Source organism: Ranitomeya variabilis, chromosome 1, assembly GCF_051348905.1.
Source record: "Ranitomeya variabilis isolate aRanVar5 chromosome 1, aRanVar5.hap1, whole genome shotgun sequence".
Classification (NCBI taxonomy): domain Eukaryota; kingdom Metazoa; phylum Chordata; class Amphibia; order Anura; family Dendrobatidae; genus Ranitomeya; species Ranitomeya variabilis.
Window position 1 is genome coordinate 403,017,647 of NC_135232.1, and position 19,301 is coordinate 403,036,947.

Sequence of the window (19,301 nt, forward strand, 5' to 3'; positions counted from 1 at the left end):
ATGATTTCAGCCACATGGGAAGACATACAGAGCAACAATTAGAGCAGGACTTAGTGAGAAGGGGATGTGTCTGACAGCTGTAAAGTGGGATTTGATAGGTAATGTCATCCCTTACTTTACAAAATGTCAGAGATTGACCTGTCTACAAAAGAGAGTATGTATTGGTCTGGTAATCATACTGGAGGTCACGAAACAACTGCCCGTAATAGAAGGATAGTAATAGAAGGATGCAACTAAGGTGGAATGAAACAAATTACACATCTAGATTAATACTTGTGAGTTATCATTGCATGTGCAAAAAAAATGTCTAAAGTCCTGGCCAAACGCAATTTCTCCAGTGCTCTTTCCACCATCCCTTTCTTTTCAACAAAAAAATACAGCAAAAAAAATATGTCTCAACTTCTTGGGGACAGAATTACATAATTGCAATCATAATACTTTGAAGTCATATAAAAGCACTATTGTTATCATTCAATAGCTCTCAATTCTTGTCATTACAACATTTTTCAGGCCATGGATAATTGTTCAAATGAAGCTAAAATTAAAGTGCTCAAAGAGGGATGTTAGAAATCGCTGTATATATGGAGTATAAAAGCTAGCTTCTATACAGATATGCCGTCTGTGTTGCCTATAATATGGATATTTTTACCTTGTATTTCTGAGGTTGAATGGACTGCCGGTATCAATAAGATCATTTCAATAAACTGTCCGCTTCTAAGATGTGGATAAAATGGGGCACGGTTCCATTGATTTATACTTAAGAAATTAAGAACTTTTGAGTGTTTCCAAAATGTTGGTTCCCCTGAGAAGTGATAGAAGGACCATTTTTAATGAGGTCATGTGTGTTTTTCTACAGGAGCCCAGCTCTGCCGGTGGTTTTGAATTCTTTAGAAACCGCAGCATAAGTTTGTCCCAATGTGCCGAGAATCTTCCTGTTGGAAAGTTCAACCTTCAGAAAACTCTGAGCATGCCTTCTGGTCCTGCTGGCAAGCGGTGAGAATAACCAGTGAATTATGTGACTTTCATTATACCGTTATATTGTAACTGTCAGATTTTCTACATTTTTTTTTGACTGTTGTGGACAATATTCACAAAGTATCACTCGTTGTTTATGTACGCTTGCTTAGATGTGCTTCTCCCAGTAATGCCACTCATTTGTGAATTGAACGGACTTCTTAGATTCTTGGCAGATGAGGCTGGCAGCCTGAGGCCATGAGAAACTACAGAGACTTGAAAGGCAGTGTATTGCATATGTCTCTTCAAAATGGGCTACGCAATTAATGTGAAGTCCCCTTTATCATTTTCATGAATTCTTAGAACATTATGAATAAGCTTTGCATATAATATATATATATATATATATATATATATATATATATATATATATATATACATACATACATACATACATACATACATACATACATACATATATATATATATATATATATATATATATATGTATGTATGTATGTATGTATGTATGTATGTATGTATGTATATATATATATATATATATATATATATATATATGTATGTCTGTCTATATAAGGCTTTGTTCAGATGAGCGCATTATACGCTTTTTCAGATGTTTAAATATTTGTTATTTTGCACACAGAGCGTGTGTCAGTATAAAACAAAAACATAGCATGTACTATTCTCTTGAGTAGGTCAGGTGAGACTCGCCTATCCAAGTGTCTGGGTATGCAAAAAATGTAATCCCACACGGATCATCCATATAGCATCTAATTATTAGAGATACATTTCAATTATTAACATAGGAAACTGTATTTATTGTACATTTTATAACTGTTGGTGCCATACAAATGACAATCAGAGGATTTTCCAAGCGCTTGCCTTAACCGGGCTTAATACCGATGCCATATATACCAGTGTTATTGCTCCGGGCATTTGATGGTGGATTATTTGGTGAGAGTAACTTCTGTGCCGTGTTTAGGTGGAGTAAAGACAGTGACTGCGCGGAGAACATGTACATAGACATGATGTTGTGGCGGCATGCTCGCAGACTGCTGGAAGAAATCCGACTAAAAGACCTTGGCTGTTTCTCTGCGCAGCTGGGATTTGAGCTGATAGGCTGGCTATGCAAAGAGCGCACACGGGCTGCACGGGTGGAAGATTTTGTTACTGCCTTGAAGACGCTTCATAAAGATTTCCTTTGGCCTTTTCCAGTTATACCTGTCTCCTCCATCAGCTCTCCATTTAAGAATGGCAAATTCCGGACAGGTTTGTTAACAATATCCAATTACCTTCCTTTATGGTTTTTTTATATATTTGTTTGGTGTTTTAATGGTAAATTGGTCATTCAAGGGCCTTCAGCTTACAATTGTAATCTTCAGATGGCGGTAGTGATTTAAAGCCAAAAAAGATGTTAGTGCTGTTTGTGTGGTTTTCTATACATGTGCATGTGTAATATTTTCCGGGCTGTTTTGCAGAATATCTTGTGTGTGTGTGTGTGTGTGTGTGTGTGTGTGTGTGTGTGTGTGTGTGTGTGTGTGTGTGTGTGTGTGTGTGTGTGTGTGTGTGTACCATTTCTTTCGGACCTTTTTTAGCAAAAAAAAACTCTTTCTAAGGCATCTGTGCGTCTTCTAGTCTAAAGACCGCTTTTTATGGAGGAGAATGCAGACATGCTTCCAGATCTGCATATAGCAGAGCCATTGTGTCTATATGTTCATGTTGCAGAGCAGTGTGTGTCTACATATACACATGTAGCACATCGTTGTGTGTGTGTGTGTGTGTATATGTGCGCATGTAGCACATCGTTGTGTGCGCATGTAGGTAAATAACTATGGAACAAGAAGAGGGCAATAGGGTACTATCCAATATAACTTGGTAATCGATTGGCAGTTCCACTCACCTAAGAGGGTTGTATCAGACAACTCTGATAAGGTAATAAGGTTCAACTGCTGCAGCCCCTCTGGTGGGTAAATCCAGCGTAGTAATGTAGGAAAGGAGAGAGCAGATGGTCTGCGATGATGTTCAATCAATGAGGAGTCGGAATCAAGCGACGAAATTGACAGCGCGGTTTAATCGCAACATGTTTCAAAGTATTACAACTTCTTCAGGAGAGACACAAAGATCTAGAGATATATGTGTGAATGTAGCATGTATGTGTCTGTATGTGCATATGTAGCAGAGCTGTGTGTGTATAATACACACTGCAGAGAAACAAGAACAATAGATTTATTACTTCTCTATTCTACCTTAGTACATTAAAATTAGTGATAATGACCTATCCACTTTACACCACCAGGGAAGTTTTATTTAACATGAAAAATTTGTTTTTCCTCATTTCTGCTGTCTAAACCTGGGGTGTGTCTTTTATAGTCCAAAAAATACGGTATATATAAATAATTTTTGTGTATATTGTGCATATTTTTTTATTTCTCATTAGAGCCATTTAAATCTGGGATTTACATATGTTAGAACTTTTGTCTTATTGCTATTATTTACAGCAATTGGGGAACACGTCGTGAAGTCCCAATCGGCGGATAACTTTCTGGATGCTGATAGTGGTGTCCCAAGTGTTCCTCGAAGTCACACTTGGATGGGAAGCATTGGAACTGCTCACCGAGAAATGGATTCTGCCTCATCTCACAGCCCTCACACACAAGATGCACTCCTTTCTCCTTTATTAAATAAAGGTATGTACCGATGACCTGTAGTAAAGGTATTTAGCACTTTTTAAGATATTCCTTTTTTGTGCAGCGTATCTACATCTACTTGGTGACAATTTGTTTATAAACATTTAGTTAAAGTTAGCACTTCATTAAGTTTTATTGGGAAAAATATGGAAAATATTGGAAAGTTTTAGGTGTATGCATCTGTCAACATACCAGAGCTCCCTAGCTTTAGACCTAAAAAGATCCAATGCCTCCACTTAATATTATAATTTCTCCTTCGCCACATTGGGGGACACAGGACCATGGGTGTTATGCTGCTGTCACTAGGAGGCTGACACTAAGTTGAGACAAAAAAGGTTAGCTCCTCCCCTGCAGTATACACCCTCATGCTGGCTTCCAGAGACCCAGTTCAAGCTTAGTGTCCGTAGGAGGCACACTGGATTTAAACCTTGTTATTCCGGACGAAGGGGGCAACGGATTCTTTCATGTTCCGATCTCCCCCGAACCAACAACAGGGAAGCCACGTGGGAAGCCACTGCCTGAGCTGACCTTTTTTGGGCGACGGGCTCCTTTCACGGGCACCGATCTCCCCTCGTGTAACAGACGAGCACTGGTGTGTTACCTCCAGTATCCTCTTCTGCAGCCAGGCCTTTATTGCCGGACATCTGCCCTGCCCACCAGGTTTCATCCTCGGCTGTACAGAGGCACTATTCCACTGTGGCGTCCGTGCAGCCCCCACTGCATCACCACTGAAAAAGAGCGGATGATGGAAGGAGGCGGACGATTCCTCTCCACCCCCCTTTCATGGAGATGGTGGATGGAGGCTCCCCCAACCCCTCACTGTCCCGTGTAGCCCGGGCACCTTTATGGGGTAAGTGCAGATGGCGCGCTCCCCTGCCACTGGGTATGGCCTAGGGGTCGGTTTTTTCTATGGTGGTCACCTTTTGTGGGGGTCACATTAGCGGCAGGATCCTTTACAGAGCGCCGCGATTCTTTTCCCCGCGGTCCGCAGGTGCACGCCGGCCAAGGCCAGAAATTTAGTCCCCGGCTTCGGCCCTTTCTAGGCCACACTTCGGTAGGCTCCGCCCACTCCACGCATCACTCCTACGGCCCCGCCCACGCTTCTGGCGCTTCTCGCTCCCTGCGAGACTACACTTCAGGGTCTCGGCAGCCATCTTCCCCCTGCAGCACGCAGCGCCGGCCGGTCTTTTCTCTCACCCCCACGGAGGATCTTCCTTCTCCACTCAATTGCGGGGCACAGGACCGGGTAAGGAGACGGCACTATCTGCTTCCCTGCAGCGCTACCCCTCAGCTTCCTCATAGCAGCTCTGTGCATTACATTGGGGTACAACATGTCCCAGTCAAGGGGTAAAAAGGTCACTAAGGTTCATACCACCTTTTTCTCTGCTTGTACCACCTGCCAGGCTCCTCTTCCCAGGCCTCAGAGCTCCCCGTTCTGCCCAGCCTGTGATGCCCAATGTGCCCAGGAGCCCTCCACCGCTACCGACCCCAGTGCTCCTAGCCCCCCTGAGTGGGCCACGTCCCTGTCCCAATCCGTGGCTTCGCTAGCTAAGGTGATTGAATCCTTTCATGACCCCTCTGGGGAGCGGGGCGTTCGTTTTCCTGGGGAATCATCGGCCAGCAGGGGCCGCTCTCACCCACAGGAGGTTCGGACATCCACAAAACCGATCCGCACTACCTCTCCTGATTATTCACCACGCCATTCAGCCTCCAATAGCTCCACTTCTCGCTCACCCTCCCCAGGGGCTAGAAGCGATCACGACTGAGTATGAGTCTGAGGCGTCCATGGACCCGGATTCCCCGGAGTTCCGTTCAACTGGTCACTCCCTCATTGAGGCTGTCAATCATGCGCTAAAGGTTAATGATGACCCTAATTCAGCTCCGGATCACGCAGTTTCCTTCACTAGAAACAAGCGATCCCATAAGGTGTTCGCCTCCCATCCGGATTTTCTAGAGATAGTTAAGAGGCACAGGGAGCGACTGGATAAACGCTTTACGGGCAAAAAGGATCTGCCTTTTTCCTCAGAGCTGGTTAAGGATTGGACGGAACCACCCCGCTGGTGGATCCTCCGGTGTCGCGTTTGGCTACCAAAACGCTGTTATCAGTACCTGACGGGGCATCAATTAAAAGTCCCACAGAGCGCCAGTTGGATTCCCTGGCGCGATCAGTGTATGAAGCCTCAGGTTCCTCCCTATCCCCTTCCTTCGCTGCGGCATGGGTCGCCAAAGCTATGGTTTCCTGGGCAGATACTCTGGCACATTCAGGACCACGCTCTTCCGGCTGAAGCGGCAGACCTCGCCAAACAAATTGCTATGGCAGCAGATTATGTGATGTACGCATCTTTAGACGCAGCAGACTGTGCAGCAACAGCGGCTTCAAATGCCTTCACCATCAGGAGAGCTATCTGGCTTAGAGAGTGGCGGGCGGATTCCTCCTCAAAAAAGTCTGATTTCTCTCCCCTTTCAGGGCGGACGCCTATTTGGAGAAAAATTGGACCAACTTATTTCCGATGCAACAGGGGGAAAAAGCAAGTTCCTCCCTCAACACAGACCAAAAGCTGCTTTTCAGTGCCAACAGTATTTTCATTTTCGCCCCTTTCGAGGTGGCCCTTTCTGGTCCAACTCCACTTCATCGTCTAGATCAGAACGATCTACACGCACAGACAGAGACTCTCGGCCTTCTTACAAACCAAATCAGTCCTGGAGAGGAAGACCTAGACAACCCAGAACCAGAGGTTCTAGACCTGCCAGATTTCCTTCACAATGACTCGGGGAGTATTCCAGTCGACACCACCAATGTAGGCGGACGCCTGCTTATTTTTCGTCATGTCTGGCTTTCCGTCATCCCCGACGAATGGGTCAGAGACCTGGTGTCGTCTGGTTACAAAATAGAATTTTCCGTCTCCCCTCCAGCTCGGTTTTTTCCCTCTCGTCTCCCAAGTTCAAGAGCTCAGTCATGCTCTCTCCATTGCGCCATCGATTCCCGCCGCCAAAACGGGGTCATCGTTCCGGTTCCGGAACACAAGAGATTCAGAGGTTTCTACTCAAACCTCTTCGTCGTACCAAAGAAGGACGGGTCCGTGCGCCCCATCTTGGACTTGAAACTCCTAAACAAGCACGTAAAAGTACAACACTTCCGGATGGAGTCCCTTCGGTCGGTCATTTCCTCATTGGAGCGAGACGAGTTCCTTGCATCAATAGACTTCAGAGATGCTTATCTTCACATTCCAATCTTTCCGCCACACCAAAGGTTCCTCCGTTTCGCCAGCCAAGAGGACCATTTTCATTTCACGGCCTTGCCCTTCGGTCTTGCCACAGCACCCAGGGTATTCACGAAGGTCATGGCGGCTGTCATGGCCATCCTGCACTCCCGAGGAGTGGTCGTGTTGCCATACCTAGACGACCTTCTGGTCAAAGGTCCACCTTTTCATGCCTGCGAAGCAAGTGTCCGCATTACGTTGGATTCCCTTTCGCGCCTAGGCTGGTTAATCAACCTGGACAAATCCTCCCCTGTTCCAGCTCGAAGGATCTCTTTCCTAGGCATGATCCTAGACACGTCCAAGGGGATGATCTTTCTTCCTCGGTCCAAGGCCCAAGCGCTTCAACAGGGGGTCCGGACGCTTTCACGCCCTTGCCCGCAGTCCATTCGGTTTGCCATGAAGATCCTGGAGAAGATGGTGGCCTCAATGGAAGCGATTCCCTTCGCCCAACTGCATCTCAGTCCCTTACAACAAGCTCTACTGGACAACTGGGACAGGAGTCCCTTTACCCTCGACCGACCATGCCCTCTGTCCCCGCGGACCAGGCAGGCGCTCACGTGGTGGACTTTGGAGTCAACTCTCCACCAGGGGAGGTCTTTTCTTCCGATCCATTGGCTGGTGGTGACCACCGACGCCAGTCTCCTCGGTTGGGGAGCGGTGTTTCTCCACCACACTGCCCAGGGGCGTTGGTCGATGCGGGAGTCGAAACTTCCCATAAACATTTGCCCTGAGACGTTTTCACCCTCTGCTTGCGGGTCACCCAGTCCGAATACAGTCGGACAACGTCACAGCTGTGGCGTACATAAACCATCAAGAGGGCACTCTCAGCAGGGCAGCGATGCAGGAGGTCACACACATCCTCCGTTGGGCCGAGGACAACCACTCCACCATTTCCGCGGTACACATTCCGGGTGTCGAGAACTGGGCGGCGGACTTTCTCAGCCGTCAGGGTCTCACCTCGGGGGAGTGGGAGCTCCATCCAGAGGTTTTTCATCAAATCTGCCTTCGCTGGGGGACTCCGGACGTGGATCTGATGGCATCCAGGCTCAACGCCAAAGTCCCCAACTTCATAGCGCGTTCTCGGGATCCCCGGGCCGTTGGGGTGGATGCTCTGATATTCCCATGGCACCGGTTCCGATTCCCATACGTGTTCCCTCCACTTCCTCTGTTGCCGAAGGTGATCCGAAAAATCAAGATAGAGGGGATTCCTGTGATACTTATCGCCCCGGATTGGCCGCGTCGCGCATGGTATGCGGAACTAGTGCATCTCGTATCAGACGTTCCCTGGCGGTTGCCAGACCGCCCAGATCTACTGCGCCAAGGACCGATCTACCATCAGAGCTCAGGGGCCCTACGTTTAACGGCGTGGTTGTTGAAACCTGGATCCTAACTCAAGCAGGTTTCTCCCAGCAGGTCATTTCCACCATGATCAGAGCTCGCAAGACGTCTTCCGCTCGCATCTACCACCGCACCTGGAAAGCCGCCTTCTCTTGGTGCAGACTCCGTGGTCGTCCCCCTCTCGTTTTCTCCATTCCCTTCATTCTGGAATTTCTCCAGTCCGGCTTGGATTCCGGTCTGGCCCTCAGTTCCCTCAAGGGCCAGATTTCAGCGCTGTCGGTGTTGTTCCAGTGTAAGATTGCTACTAACTCGCAAGTCAGGACCTTCGTTCAAGGGGTCTCCCACGTGGTTCCCCCCTACAGAATGCCACTAGAGACCTGGGATCTCAACTTGGTCCTGAGCGTCCTTCAGGAACCTCCATTTGAACCTCTGCAAGACGTCCCACTATCTATTCTCTCTTGGAAGGTGGCCTTCCTTGTGGCGATAACGTCTATCAGGCGCGTCTCGGAGTTGGCTGCACTTTCCTGCCGGGCGCCCTTCCTTTCCTTCCACCAGGACAAAGTAGTCTTACGCACATCTCCCGCTTTTCTCCCTAAGGTGGTGTCATCTTTTCACCTCAATGAAGATATTATTCTTCCCTCCTTTTGCCCACAGCCAAAACATAGGGTCGAAAAGGCCCTTCACACTTTGGACGTGGTACGGGCTCTCAGGAGGGTACGTCTCTATGACTGCCTCTTTCCGTAAATCGGATTCCCTCTTTATCCTCCATGAGGGTCACAGGAAGGGTTCAGCCGCGTAAAAGCTACAATAGCCAGATGGATCCGATCGGCTATCCAAGAAGCTTATCGGGTCAGGGGCAGGCCCATCCCGGCGGGGGTTAGAGCTCACTCTACTCGGTCAGTTGGTGCTTCCTGGGCTATTCGGCACCAGGCGTCGGCGGAGCAGGTTTGCAAGGCCGTAACATGGTCTAGCCTGCATACTTTCACAAAGCACTACAACGTCCACACTCATTCTTCCGCGGATGCGGCCCTTGGCAGACGTATTCTGCAGGCGGCCGTTGTGCATTTATAAGTCAGATGGTACACAGAGTTATTTGGTTGTATTGTTACCCACCCAGGGACTGCTTTGGGACGTCCCATGGTCCTGTGTCCCCCAATGTGGCAAAGGAGAAATAGGGATTTTTTTGTGTACTCACCGTAAAATCCTTTTCTCCAAGCCACTCATTGGGGGACACAGCACCCACCCGGTTAGCCTTACGGCTCGTTACCTTTTTGGTTCTTCACTTTTTCTGACATGTTATACTGTAATGTTATGTATTATATTGATATTAATCTCCTACTACTTTTGCTCTGAACTGGGTCTCTGGAAGCCAGCATGAGGGTGTATACTGCAGGGGAGGAGCTAACCTTTTCTGTCTCTACTTAGTGTCAGCCTCCTAGTGACAGCGGCATAACACCCATGGTCCTGTGTCCCCCAATGAGTGGCTCGGAGAAAAGGATTTTACGGTGAGTACACAAAAAATCCCTATTTTATTTGAGACTTACAGGTGTTTTGCTTGGATTTCTTTATTTGTAGGAGATGAATGTAGCATTGGTTCCGCAACTGACCTCACTGAAACAAGTTCCATGGTGGATGGGGACTGGACAATGGTAGACGAGAACTTCTCCACCTTGAGTCTGACGCAGTCGGAACTAGAACACATTTCAATGGAGCTGGCCAACAAGGGACCCCACAAATCCCAAGTCCAATTGCGGTATGTGGTAGTTATGTAATGACGATTGGCGTTAGGTTTTGTTACATAGATGACCATAGAAGCACGAGAAATGCCATTGGGTTATTTTTTTAATACATTTTGTATACTAGTATTTTATATGGTTGTTTGGTTATTTCTTCTACCTACAGTTACCTGTTGCATGTCTTCATGGAGGCTGGCTGCCTGGAGTGGTGTGTGATCATTGGTCTTATACTTCGAGATTCTTCAGTTATTAACCAAGTATTGAACTTTTTGCAATGCCCTGAAGTCGCCGAGGAGATGTTACAGGGCATTCAGAATGGAATACAGGCTGTGGATACCTGGGCCCTTAATGACTGGTGAGGGTGAACATTTTGTAATAAATGTACCACTTGGTTGTTTTAGTTAGCAGCTATATTGCTTTACCAACATGTTCTTCAAGAGGCTACACGTTCATTTCAGCTGCAAAACTGGTACACTGTAACTCCTTGCCTCAGTGTACAATATGCCTCAGAACAGTGACCAGCAATAGATTCGTCAGGTCCATAATTAGACACCCTCAGTTGCTACATTTTAACCCATAAATGGGTGTGGCTGTTATTGCCACTCCACAACTTACACGGCACAATCAGAGACACATGAGTATTTTTTTAAGCAAAAGTGTAAATGCACTTAGAAGGTGTAAAATCACACATCATGACATATCGACAACAAACAAGGATGACACCGAACCAGAATTCCCAAGTGACAGATAGTAAGCCTCAAACTGTAATTCCAGTATATCTCGGTTCATGTAAGGGCATAGCTATCCAGTTTATATAAATCCCAGCACAGGAAAATGAGTTGTAAAACCGCAAACACAGTACTTGTCACAATGACCAAATAAATAAAACATAAACCCGGAACCGTATAAATTGTCAAATTCCTATAGCTGATATTACACCCTTACCCATAGTGGACAGATATGGTGGTCACAGGGGTATAATGTGATGTTTACTATGTCACTTGGGAATTCTGGTTCTGTGTCATTCTTGTTTGTTGTTTATGTGTCATTAGATGTGATTTTACATCTTCTATGGAATAAAGTGTATATATTTTTTTTTGCCAACTAATACTCCTGTGTCTCTGATTGCGCTATGCCTCAGAACAGACCTGGGCAAAATACAGCCATGGGACACATTCGCCCCCTTGACTGTTCCTGCCTCGCCCGTGGTCTGCAGGGCTGTGGAGTCAGTAAGCCAAACTCCCAACTCCTCAATTTCAATATATCCAGACTCCGACTCCACAGCTTTGCCTCACTACCGAGCGTGTGCATAAAGTGCAGCACAGATTCATCTCAACTAGAAGCCCAGATCCTTAGATCAGGAACAGAACCGAGACTTATGGGACATATCATAACTTTCCTAAATTCTTATGGAAACATGTACAGCATATCCTGCATTGTACTACTGAACCCAATTTATTATATATTGTCAGTCTGTCCATTTTACACCAACTCCAACGCCACCAAAATGGACACAGACTCAAACTATACAGCCCTGGTGGACTGGGACGCCTAAAGAGCTGAATACAGTGGTGTGCCGCACCACGGGTCCGCCCCTGCCCAGCGTGTCAATATAACCGGTATCTGCATCCCTGGGGTCAGTCAGTGCTGCAGACAAAATGTGATGACATGCTGTTTAATGGGGATGTGGGGACTACATAGTTGTTTGGGGCCATCATACTTGGAGGGAAAGGGGTTGATGTCTCCTACTGTGTGTAAGGGTCAGTTTGGCCATCCTAATGCGTTGGAATGGTCTAAGGGGACCATTTTACTTTGTGTGGGGGCAATATACTGCATGAGAAAGTTGTGGGGGATATCCTACTGTGTGGAGTGGTCGGAGGCATGATAGTGTGTGTTGGACCATCATATGGTGGGGGACTGTGTGATCTATCATATTGTGTGGCAGGGGTGCTGTTTTGGCATCATAACGTGTGTGGATCCTCACACTATTTTTGGGTTGATTGGGGGCATCATACTGTGCGAGAAGAGCTATGGGATCCATCATGCTGTGTCAGGGTGACTGGAGGCATCATACTGAGTGTGGGAGGAGCTGCAGAAAGATGTGAGAACATCATAATGTATGGAGATTACTGGGTGTATTATATTGTGTGCTGGGGCATTATACATTGTGGGAGGAGATCATGGTACATCTATACTTAAAGCTGAATAACAGTATGATTTAGAAACTTTACAAAAAACAGTAAATTACCGTATATGGTTTATAATAAGCATTAACTTAACATGCATTAGTAGTAGTAGCAGCTAGTTATCATACTTACATAGTTACGTAGGTTGAATAAAGACCTAGGTCCATCAAGTTCAATCTTTCTCCACCAACTGTACATTTTGTCACTAATCTAGCTATAACCCACAATTTTATGTGTATTGAGGAAATCATCCAGCCCTTTTTTAACAGCTGTTAGTGTCTACCATACTTATTTTTGCTCAATATTAAATTATAAAAATGAATTTCAAATAATAATAATGAGCAGCGTTAAATTTGACGTGTTGTTCGGCCCGCCACAACAATCTGTGTTTCTCATGTAATTGCCCACCCCTGCCTTAGAGTGCCATGCATCGTTATATCCTGGTGATCTTGTGGTCCATCTGCTGCCATTGACCGCTGACCTCCTGCTGTTATGAGTGGGATTTGGAGAAAAAGCTGATCTTGGCTGTTAAGGAAAAAGGCATGTTATGGTGTATGAACAAAGAATAGGATGTTCTCTGATTCTTGGAGCAGATCTATCAATCAGAACTGTAATTTCATGTGAATGCCATGTTTGTCCAGTTATAATGTCTATTTCAGGGCGTATACCATAAGAACAGCTTAACACATACTGGAACATGTACTTCCTCTCATCTAGACTGTACTTGAATTCTCTATTTTTTGCCTATCGATGGGTTTATTTAACATCCTATTAACCATTGTGTGTTATTCTGCAGCCCTGGATACAAGCCATTCCTAAACCTAGTAAAACCTCAACTTCAGAAGCTGAGCGAACTGACAGTGGAGCAAGTGCAACCTGAAATTTTTCAGCCTACAGTCATCTCAAAGGTCACGGAGCAAGCCAGCCCCAGGGCGGAGGACAGCCGCAGCTCCACCAGCCACAGTGCCAGCCCCCAAAGTGACCCAGGCAGCTGTAACGTCAGCCGGCATGAGGAGAATGTGTTGAAACAAGACCAAGACGAGGCTCTTCAAGAAGGAAGTTATGACTGCGTGATCTCTTAATGCCGGGCGAGCTTCTCGGTCCCCAATCCCAACAGTATTATAGACTGAATTATTCACATGTGGCTGGTCACATAGCTGACAGTTTTTATGGGTGTGAAACGACCACCTATTCTCAGTGGTTTCTACGAAACCATAACTCAGCAAATTGGAAGCCTTATGCTTGTCTTGTTTGTATATCTATTTTTTTTTCTTAAATACATTTTTATTCTTATTAATAAGAACTCCAGTCAGTGTACATGTGGAATCAATTGCTCCTATGTCTTGGATACAAAGCTGTGCAGAGCTGTATGGAGAAGAGAGATCTACACCAAATGTGTAAGAAGCACCATCAAGAGGCCCCCACTAGAGAATCTGGAGTAAAAGCCCATCCTTATGGACGTGTAGTCTGGATTTTAATCATGCATTTTGTGGTTCTAGCCGCTGTTGAAGCTGTGAGAGTATCCTCTTCAACCACTTATTTATTCAATCTTCTCCTAACCCGAAAATTGCAAGAATCTTCTAAATGTTTGGGTCTCCTCCGTTTTTGGGAGGAGTATGACGTACGTGTAGGCAGTCGGAATGCATAATCTGACTTGTGTCATTCTCTTTGATGGATCAACGGAGCAGACACTGCTGAACATTTGGGTGCTATGCTCTTTCTTTCATACACCTGGAAAGTTTGGCATTACAATGTAAATAACGTGTATTTTTTGTGAATACTTCTCTCCGAGCATTGTAAAGATTGCAGTTTCTTGTTCTGAATTTGTAAGATAAAGTTACAGGTCCGTCAGCACCAGCCTGCCACAAGCTGGAAAGCCATTTTTTTTGCACTTTGCAATGGACAGGACGCTTGGTAATATCAGTTCATTTACTACACTGTGCTTCTACAGACTCATCATTTTAACTACTGTGACCCCAGAGCAAAAAATCCTTCTGTTGTCTAGCTTTTTAAATAAGGTACAATAAGGTTTTTATTTATTACCTTTGTACAATAATTCACTTGAACATTAGATTTTTTGTAAATAATGTCAGCAATTATGTTCCATATTATCTGCAACATTAATTTCAGATGGATTTTTGATCATTTTATTATGAGTTGCTCCATCTTTTTATCTTCTATAAATCGTGTTTTTTTTGGATGGAGAACAAGTACATACATGAACACTTTGTGAAACCCCATCTCTCATTGTTGACGTCCCTGGATCCGAAAGCAAAGGCTGATATCCTTGCACAACAGTATTAAGATATAGAAATCAAGTCAGGAACGAGGAGAAGAAAAAGCATATGTATTATTTTATACAAGACATACATGTTTATTTTTATAATAGATCTATTTGATTATTATGCGGACCAAAATGTTTCTAGTAACACACCTGAATGTGCTGAAAGTCGAAGGGTGATTGTAACAGCACAGGTTTCATGACAATGGCGGTGCAAGTGCTCGTAGTCACATGATTGACTTCTGATGTGACATGACGAGTGTCAGGACACTAAGTTTTCTTAATTGTGATTTGTCACCACTCCTGACATGTCTGTTTAAAGGGGTTTTCTACCCCTTATTAAAAGTTACCAATGATAAGAATCAAAGTAGCCATACTTACCCTGTATTCCAACCTCCTTTCCAGCCGGGGGCGGGGTGAGTCGGCGCTGGCGAGAGGAGTCAGCCCTAGCGCCGCTGATAGCGGCAGCGGCCCACTCCTGGCACCGGCCCTTCTGGCATTTGCCAGAACTGCCCGATGGCCAGTCCGGCCCTGTTTCCAGCTCTGCCACTATGATGTTCTCTGCCAGACCGGAAGTAATGATGTCGCCTCCACCAGTCATTTAACTCTGTACCCAATTAGTGACTTAGTGATCAGGTCACTGGTAGTTCTGACGTAGAAACCATCAGAGCATTCGGAAGTGGACGGTTTCTGGGGGCAAGTATGGCTTCTTTTATGAGAATTGCTTTAAGTAAACCCTTCAAAAAAATTTTTAATAATTCTATGATGTGCCATTCTTCTGTTAATCTTCCTATCTTTTTATAATAAGTTGATAATTGTAGGGGAAACACTAGTTTGAGAAGGTGAATGGTACCAGTCGCAGTCCATCCTTTGCACAGATTGGAACGTACGAGACTGATGTGTTCAGACATTCCCCCAGTTGGTAACGCCCAGGAGTGTCACAATGTAGAGCTCGAAATAAATAATGCCGCGGAATTGGAGTTGCATGAACGATACAGCTACTTCCTACAATAGAGAGCAGGCGCTTTTTTTTTTTTAAATTATAGTCTACCTAAAACGTCAAGAATGCCCAAAATAACTGTATCTCGTTTGAAAAATGATTACATTAACACATTGGGTCAACTACAGTGCTAATAATTGGAGGTCATCATTTTAATAGGCAAATTTAGGAGAAGGACACTGTAATATTCAATATGGTGGATATGAAAACTTTTCTTAACTACTAAGCTCTTGTTAGTATTCACTGTCCTGTGAGCGGTTTCTTTTATCCCATGGAAGAAAATTCAAAAACATAGAAGAAAAACACAGGTCACAAAACTAATGCAAAAATTAGAAAGAAAGTCTGCTCACCCAAATGAAAGTCCAATGCACGATAACTTGCGTTTCCGCAAGACGAAATGGGGGGGGGGGGAAAGTGATTTGCAGCATCAGGATCCTCTATTAAAAGCAATAATTTTATTACAAATTAAAAACAAAAAAAATGCAATATTTCCAATAAAACTATTAAAAATCTGTGTACAGTTTTTTACTAGTTTTTCTTCCTGGTGTTGGTATTGCGAGTTTTGTTTTTAATTTCTAATAAAATGATTGCTTTTAATGGAGGATCCTGATGCTGCAAATCTGTTTGTTTTTTTCTTACAAAAGTAATGCCCTTACAGGATGCAGCAGCATTCGTTTTGTGACCGGTGTTGGTAAATACAGCTGCTAATTTTTATTTAATTCATATTAATGTAGCAGGGGTTTGTTCTCCTTTAAATCTTCCTTGGGAATAAATGCTGAAACAACCATTCATTAAGAATGGTGTGAATGCAAACCAAGGCTCTATTTGTTACATATATGATACATTTTCACTTTTGTGTTGCATTGTGTTCACCATCTAGAATGGAATATAGTGTAATCTATGACATCTCATCTAATGGAGAGAAATACTGTATTTGGGATCTCGATGATGCTGATTCCGAATCGTCGCGTGTGATCGTTAGTTGGACAGCTCGTGCTGAATCCGTGGGGCTGTTTTGTGCACCTGATACGAGATGACATACACCCATGAGTTGCATTTATTTCCGATTTATGTAGTCGAATCACCATATATTGTAGTTGCCAGCTGGTTATTACCTACTTTGTAATTTTATGGTCAGATGAGATACGGATGTCAAATTATTTACAGTTATTTGGAGCACACCAAAGTGGAATTATAAGAGATGGGCTCTGAACATCAATAAATGTAATGTAAGAGCGAAGTAAAAAACAAACATTACTGTTAAATAGAATACTGTTCTGAAACCTGTGCTTGATTTATTTATTTTTTTCCCCTTCATTTGGATACCGTCTAGAGTTTTCTTCTTCAAGATACATTTCTGCATTCTCTTATCGTCTTGGGACAAATCTAATGGAATTTGTTACATTGCTCAGTGCACAATTCTGTCAGACACTACTTCAAATACGTGCAATAAATTATTAAAGTAATAAAGCTATCATAACTTACTTTTCCATACATTTGACTTGTGGTTAATATGGTTTGCTTGATCGTATGTTTAGTTTTGCTTGTATACATGTTAGGCTTCTTTCACACTTCAGTTTTTTGGCGTCAGTCACTTCCGACATAATGACGGATCGACGGATCCGTCACAATAGTTGAAAAAACGGATGTAACGGATCCGTTTTTTTGACGGATCCGTTACTCGGGGGTTGTATATACTTTTTGGAGCATGCGCAATTGAAAAAAATTGAAAAAACGGATTGGGGCGACGGATCCGCCGAAATGACGGATCCGTCGCCCATAGGTGGCCATTCTATGAAATGACGGACGCGACGGATCCGTCGCGATCCGCCATTTCAACGCAGACAAAAAACGTTGCAATGACCGTCAATGTCTAGATGACGTCCGCCAAATTTTGACGGATCCGTCGCATGACGGATGGAACGGACGACCATCCGTCACAATCCGTCGCTAATGCAAGTCTATGGGGGGAAAAACGGATCCGTCGAGAAAAAAAACGGATCCGTTTTTTGAGGAAAATGGCGGATTTAGACTGACGCCAAACAACTGAAGTGTGAAAGAGGCCTTACGGGTTTTTTTTGTGATAAACACAGATATCTTATAGATGTCTTTTTCAGACAGTTCCACTCAGTAACTGGCCTGAAAAAGCGCTAAACACTTACAGGAAGCACTTCACAAATCCCACCCATTGGCGCCTCTGTCACAGGATCGCATGGTGCTGATGGGGTGGCATGACAAACGGGGGGGGTTGCAGAAGACCTCCGTACTGGTCATTGCAGATCTGCGAACTCCAGAATTAAGTTTTTTTTGTTGCCCAACATTGCAATAAAATGTAACAACTGGCAATCAAAACCAAAATGGTATCAATAAAATGACCGCTTGGCAGGCAAAAAAATAAGCCTTCACTCAGCCCCAGAATAAAAGGACACGCTACGAGTCTCAAAAAATGGTGCCGTTTAAAAAAAAAAAAAAAAAAAAATCTTTTACAAACTTTGGAATTTTTTTTCACCACTTAAATAAAAAAAAGAACCAAGACATGTTTGGTATCTGACAACTCGTAATGACCTGGAGAATCCTAATGTCAGGTCAGTTTTATCATTAAAATGAAAAAACAAAAAAATAATTGTGGAATAACACTTTTCTTTCCAATTTCACCACACTTGGAATTATTCTCCCGTTTTCCAGTATACTATATAGCAAAATCAATAGTGTCATTCAAAAGTCCAACTCGTCCCGCCAAAAACAATCCCTTACATGGCCATCTTTACAGAAAAATAAAAAAGGAATGGCTCTGCGAAGAAAGGGAGCAAAAAAAATCGAAAATCCAAAGGTCATGAAGGGGTTAATTACAATCCTTGACCAAGTGTAGGACCAACATTCGATGTGGAGGATTGTACGCAATAAAGTGTAAAACGAGAAAAGTAAGTGTCGTTTACAAAGCTTTTTTTCAGTGGGTGAATCTTTCCTGGTGTAAAAAGATATACTGTGTGTTCTCTCTATTTTGATCATCACTCAAGCATCACTTAATCAAAACCAGTAGTTTGACAGAAATCTTGCTTTTTCTTTATAATTTCTCGAAGGTCTCATTCAGACTTTTTTTTTTTTTTTCCATATGAGATTAAAAAAAAACACTTTTTTTTTTCCAGTGTCTGATTTTCATCCTCCCCTGGTCTGTGTGTCCATTGTTATCATCAGTGTGGCATTTGAGCGGACTGGAGGAATGCCAAATTCTTATGGTCCATGTAGATCACTACTAGATAAACTGCGCCCTCCAGCAGGTATCGCCAAAACTGAGATTTTTCTGGTTTGAATTTGATTGTCATCCATACACTTTTGCGTTCTGTTACATTACAGTGGAGTAAACTCACAATAACTGCTTCGATTGCTGCAGGTGACCAATTTTTTTTTAACTTTTATTAAAAATAAACTTTGTTACAAGAGACCAAGCAACTGAAAAATGCTTAAGATGTGCATTAAGGACGGGCAAGTGGAAGTGCTCGGTGCACGCAGATTCCGAGGAAGTCAGGCAGGTGCGACTATTCCTGTTGTTGGAGCACAAGAACCACCCATGCACGACATATAGGTTAGGCTACTTTCACATTAGCGTCGTGCACTGCACGTCGCAATGCGACGTTGCAGCGCACTGACGCATACTGTGGAAGCGCCGCACAACGGGGGCAGTGGATGCTGTTTTTCAACGCATCCGCTGCCCCATTGTGAGGTGTGGGGAGGAGGGGGCGGAGTTCCGGCCGCGCATGCGCGGTCGGAAAAGACAGGCACGACGCACCAAAAAAAGTTACAAGCAACGTTTTTTGGTGGCGACGGTCCGACGCAACCG

The 19,301-nt window shown here is 44.3% G+C and overlaps 1 protein-coding gene across 3 annotated transcripts in view; it reads left to right on the forward strand.

The window, feature by feature from the left end:
- The window catches only part of RIC1 (RIC1 partner of RAB6A GEF complex), a 214,826-nt gene extending 197,869 nt beyond the window's left edge, over positions 1 to 16,957 (forward strand). For all 3 annotated transcript variants that reach the window (XM_077249171.1, XM_077249169.1, XM_077249172.1), the window contains 6 exons: positions 857 to 993; positions 1,958 to 2,244; positions 3,474 to 3,662; positions 9,836 to 10,013; positions 10,163 to 10,351; positions 12,979 to 16,957. In XM_077249171.1, coding sequence (XP_077105286.1) covers positions 857 to 993; positions 1,958 to 2,244; positions 3,474 to 3,662; positions 9,836 to 10,013; positions 10,163 to 10,351; positions 12,979 to 13,264 — 1,266 coding nt within the window. In that variant the 3' untranslated portion in view covers positions 13,265 to 16,957. The remainder of the gene's footprint in view (positions 1 to 856; positions 994 to 1,957; positions 2,245 to 3,473; positions 3,663 to 9,835; positions 10,014 to 10,162; positions 10,352 to 12,978) is intronic.
- Positions 16,958 to 19,301: the final 2,344 nt, after the last annotated feature.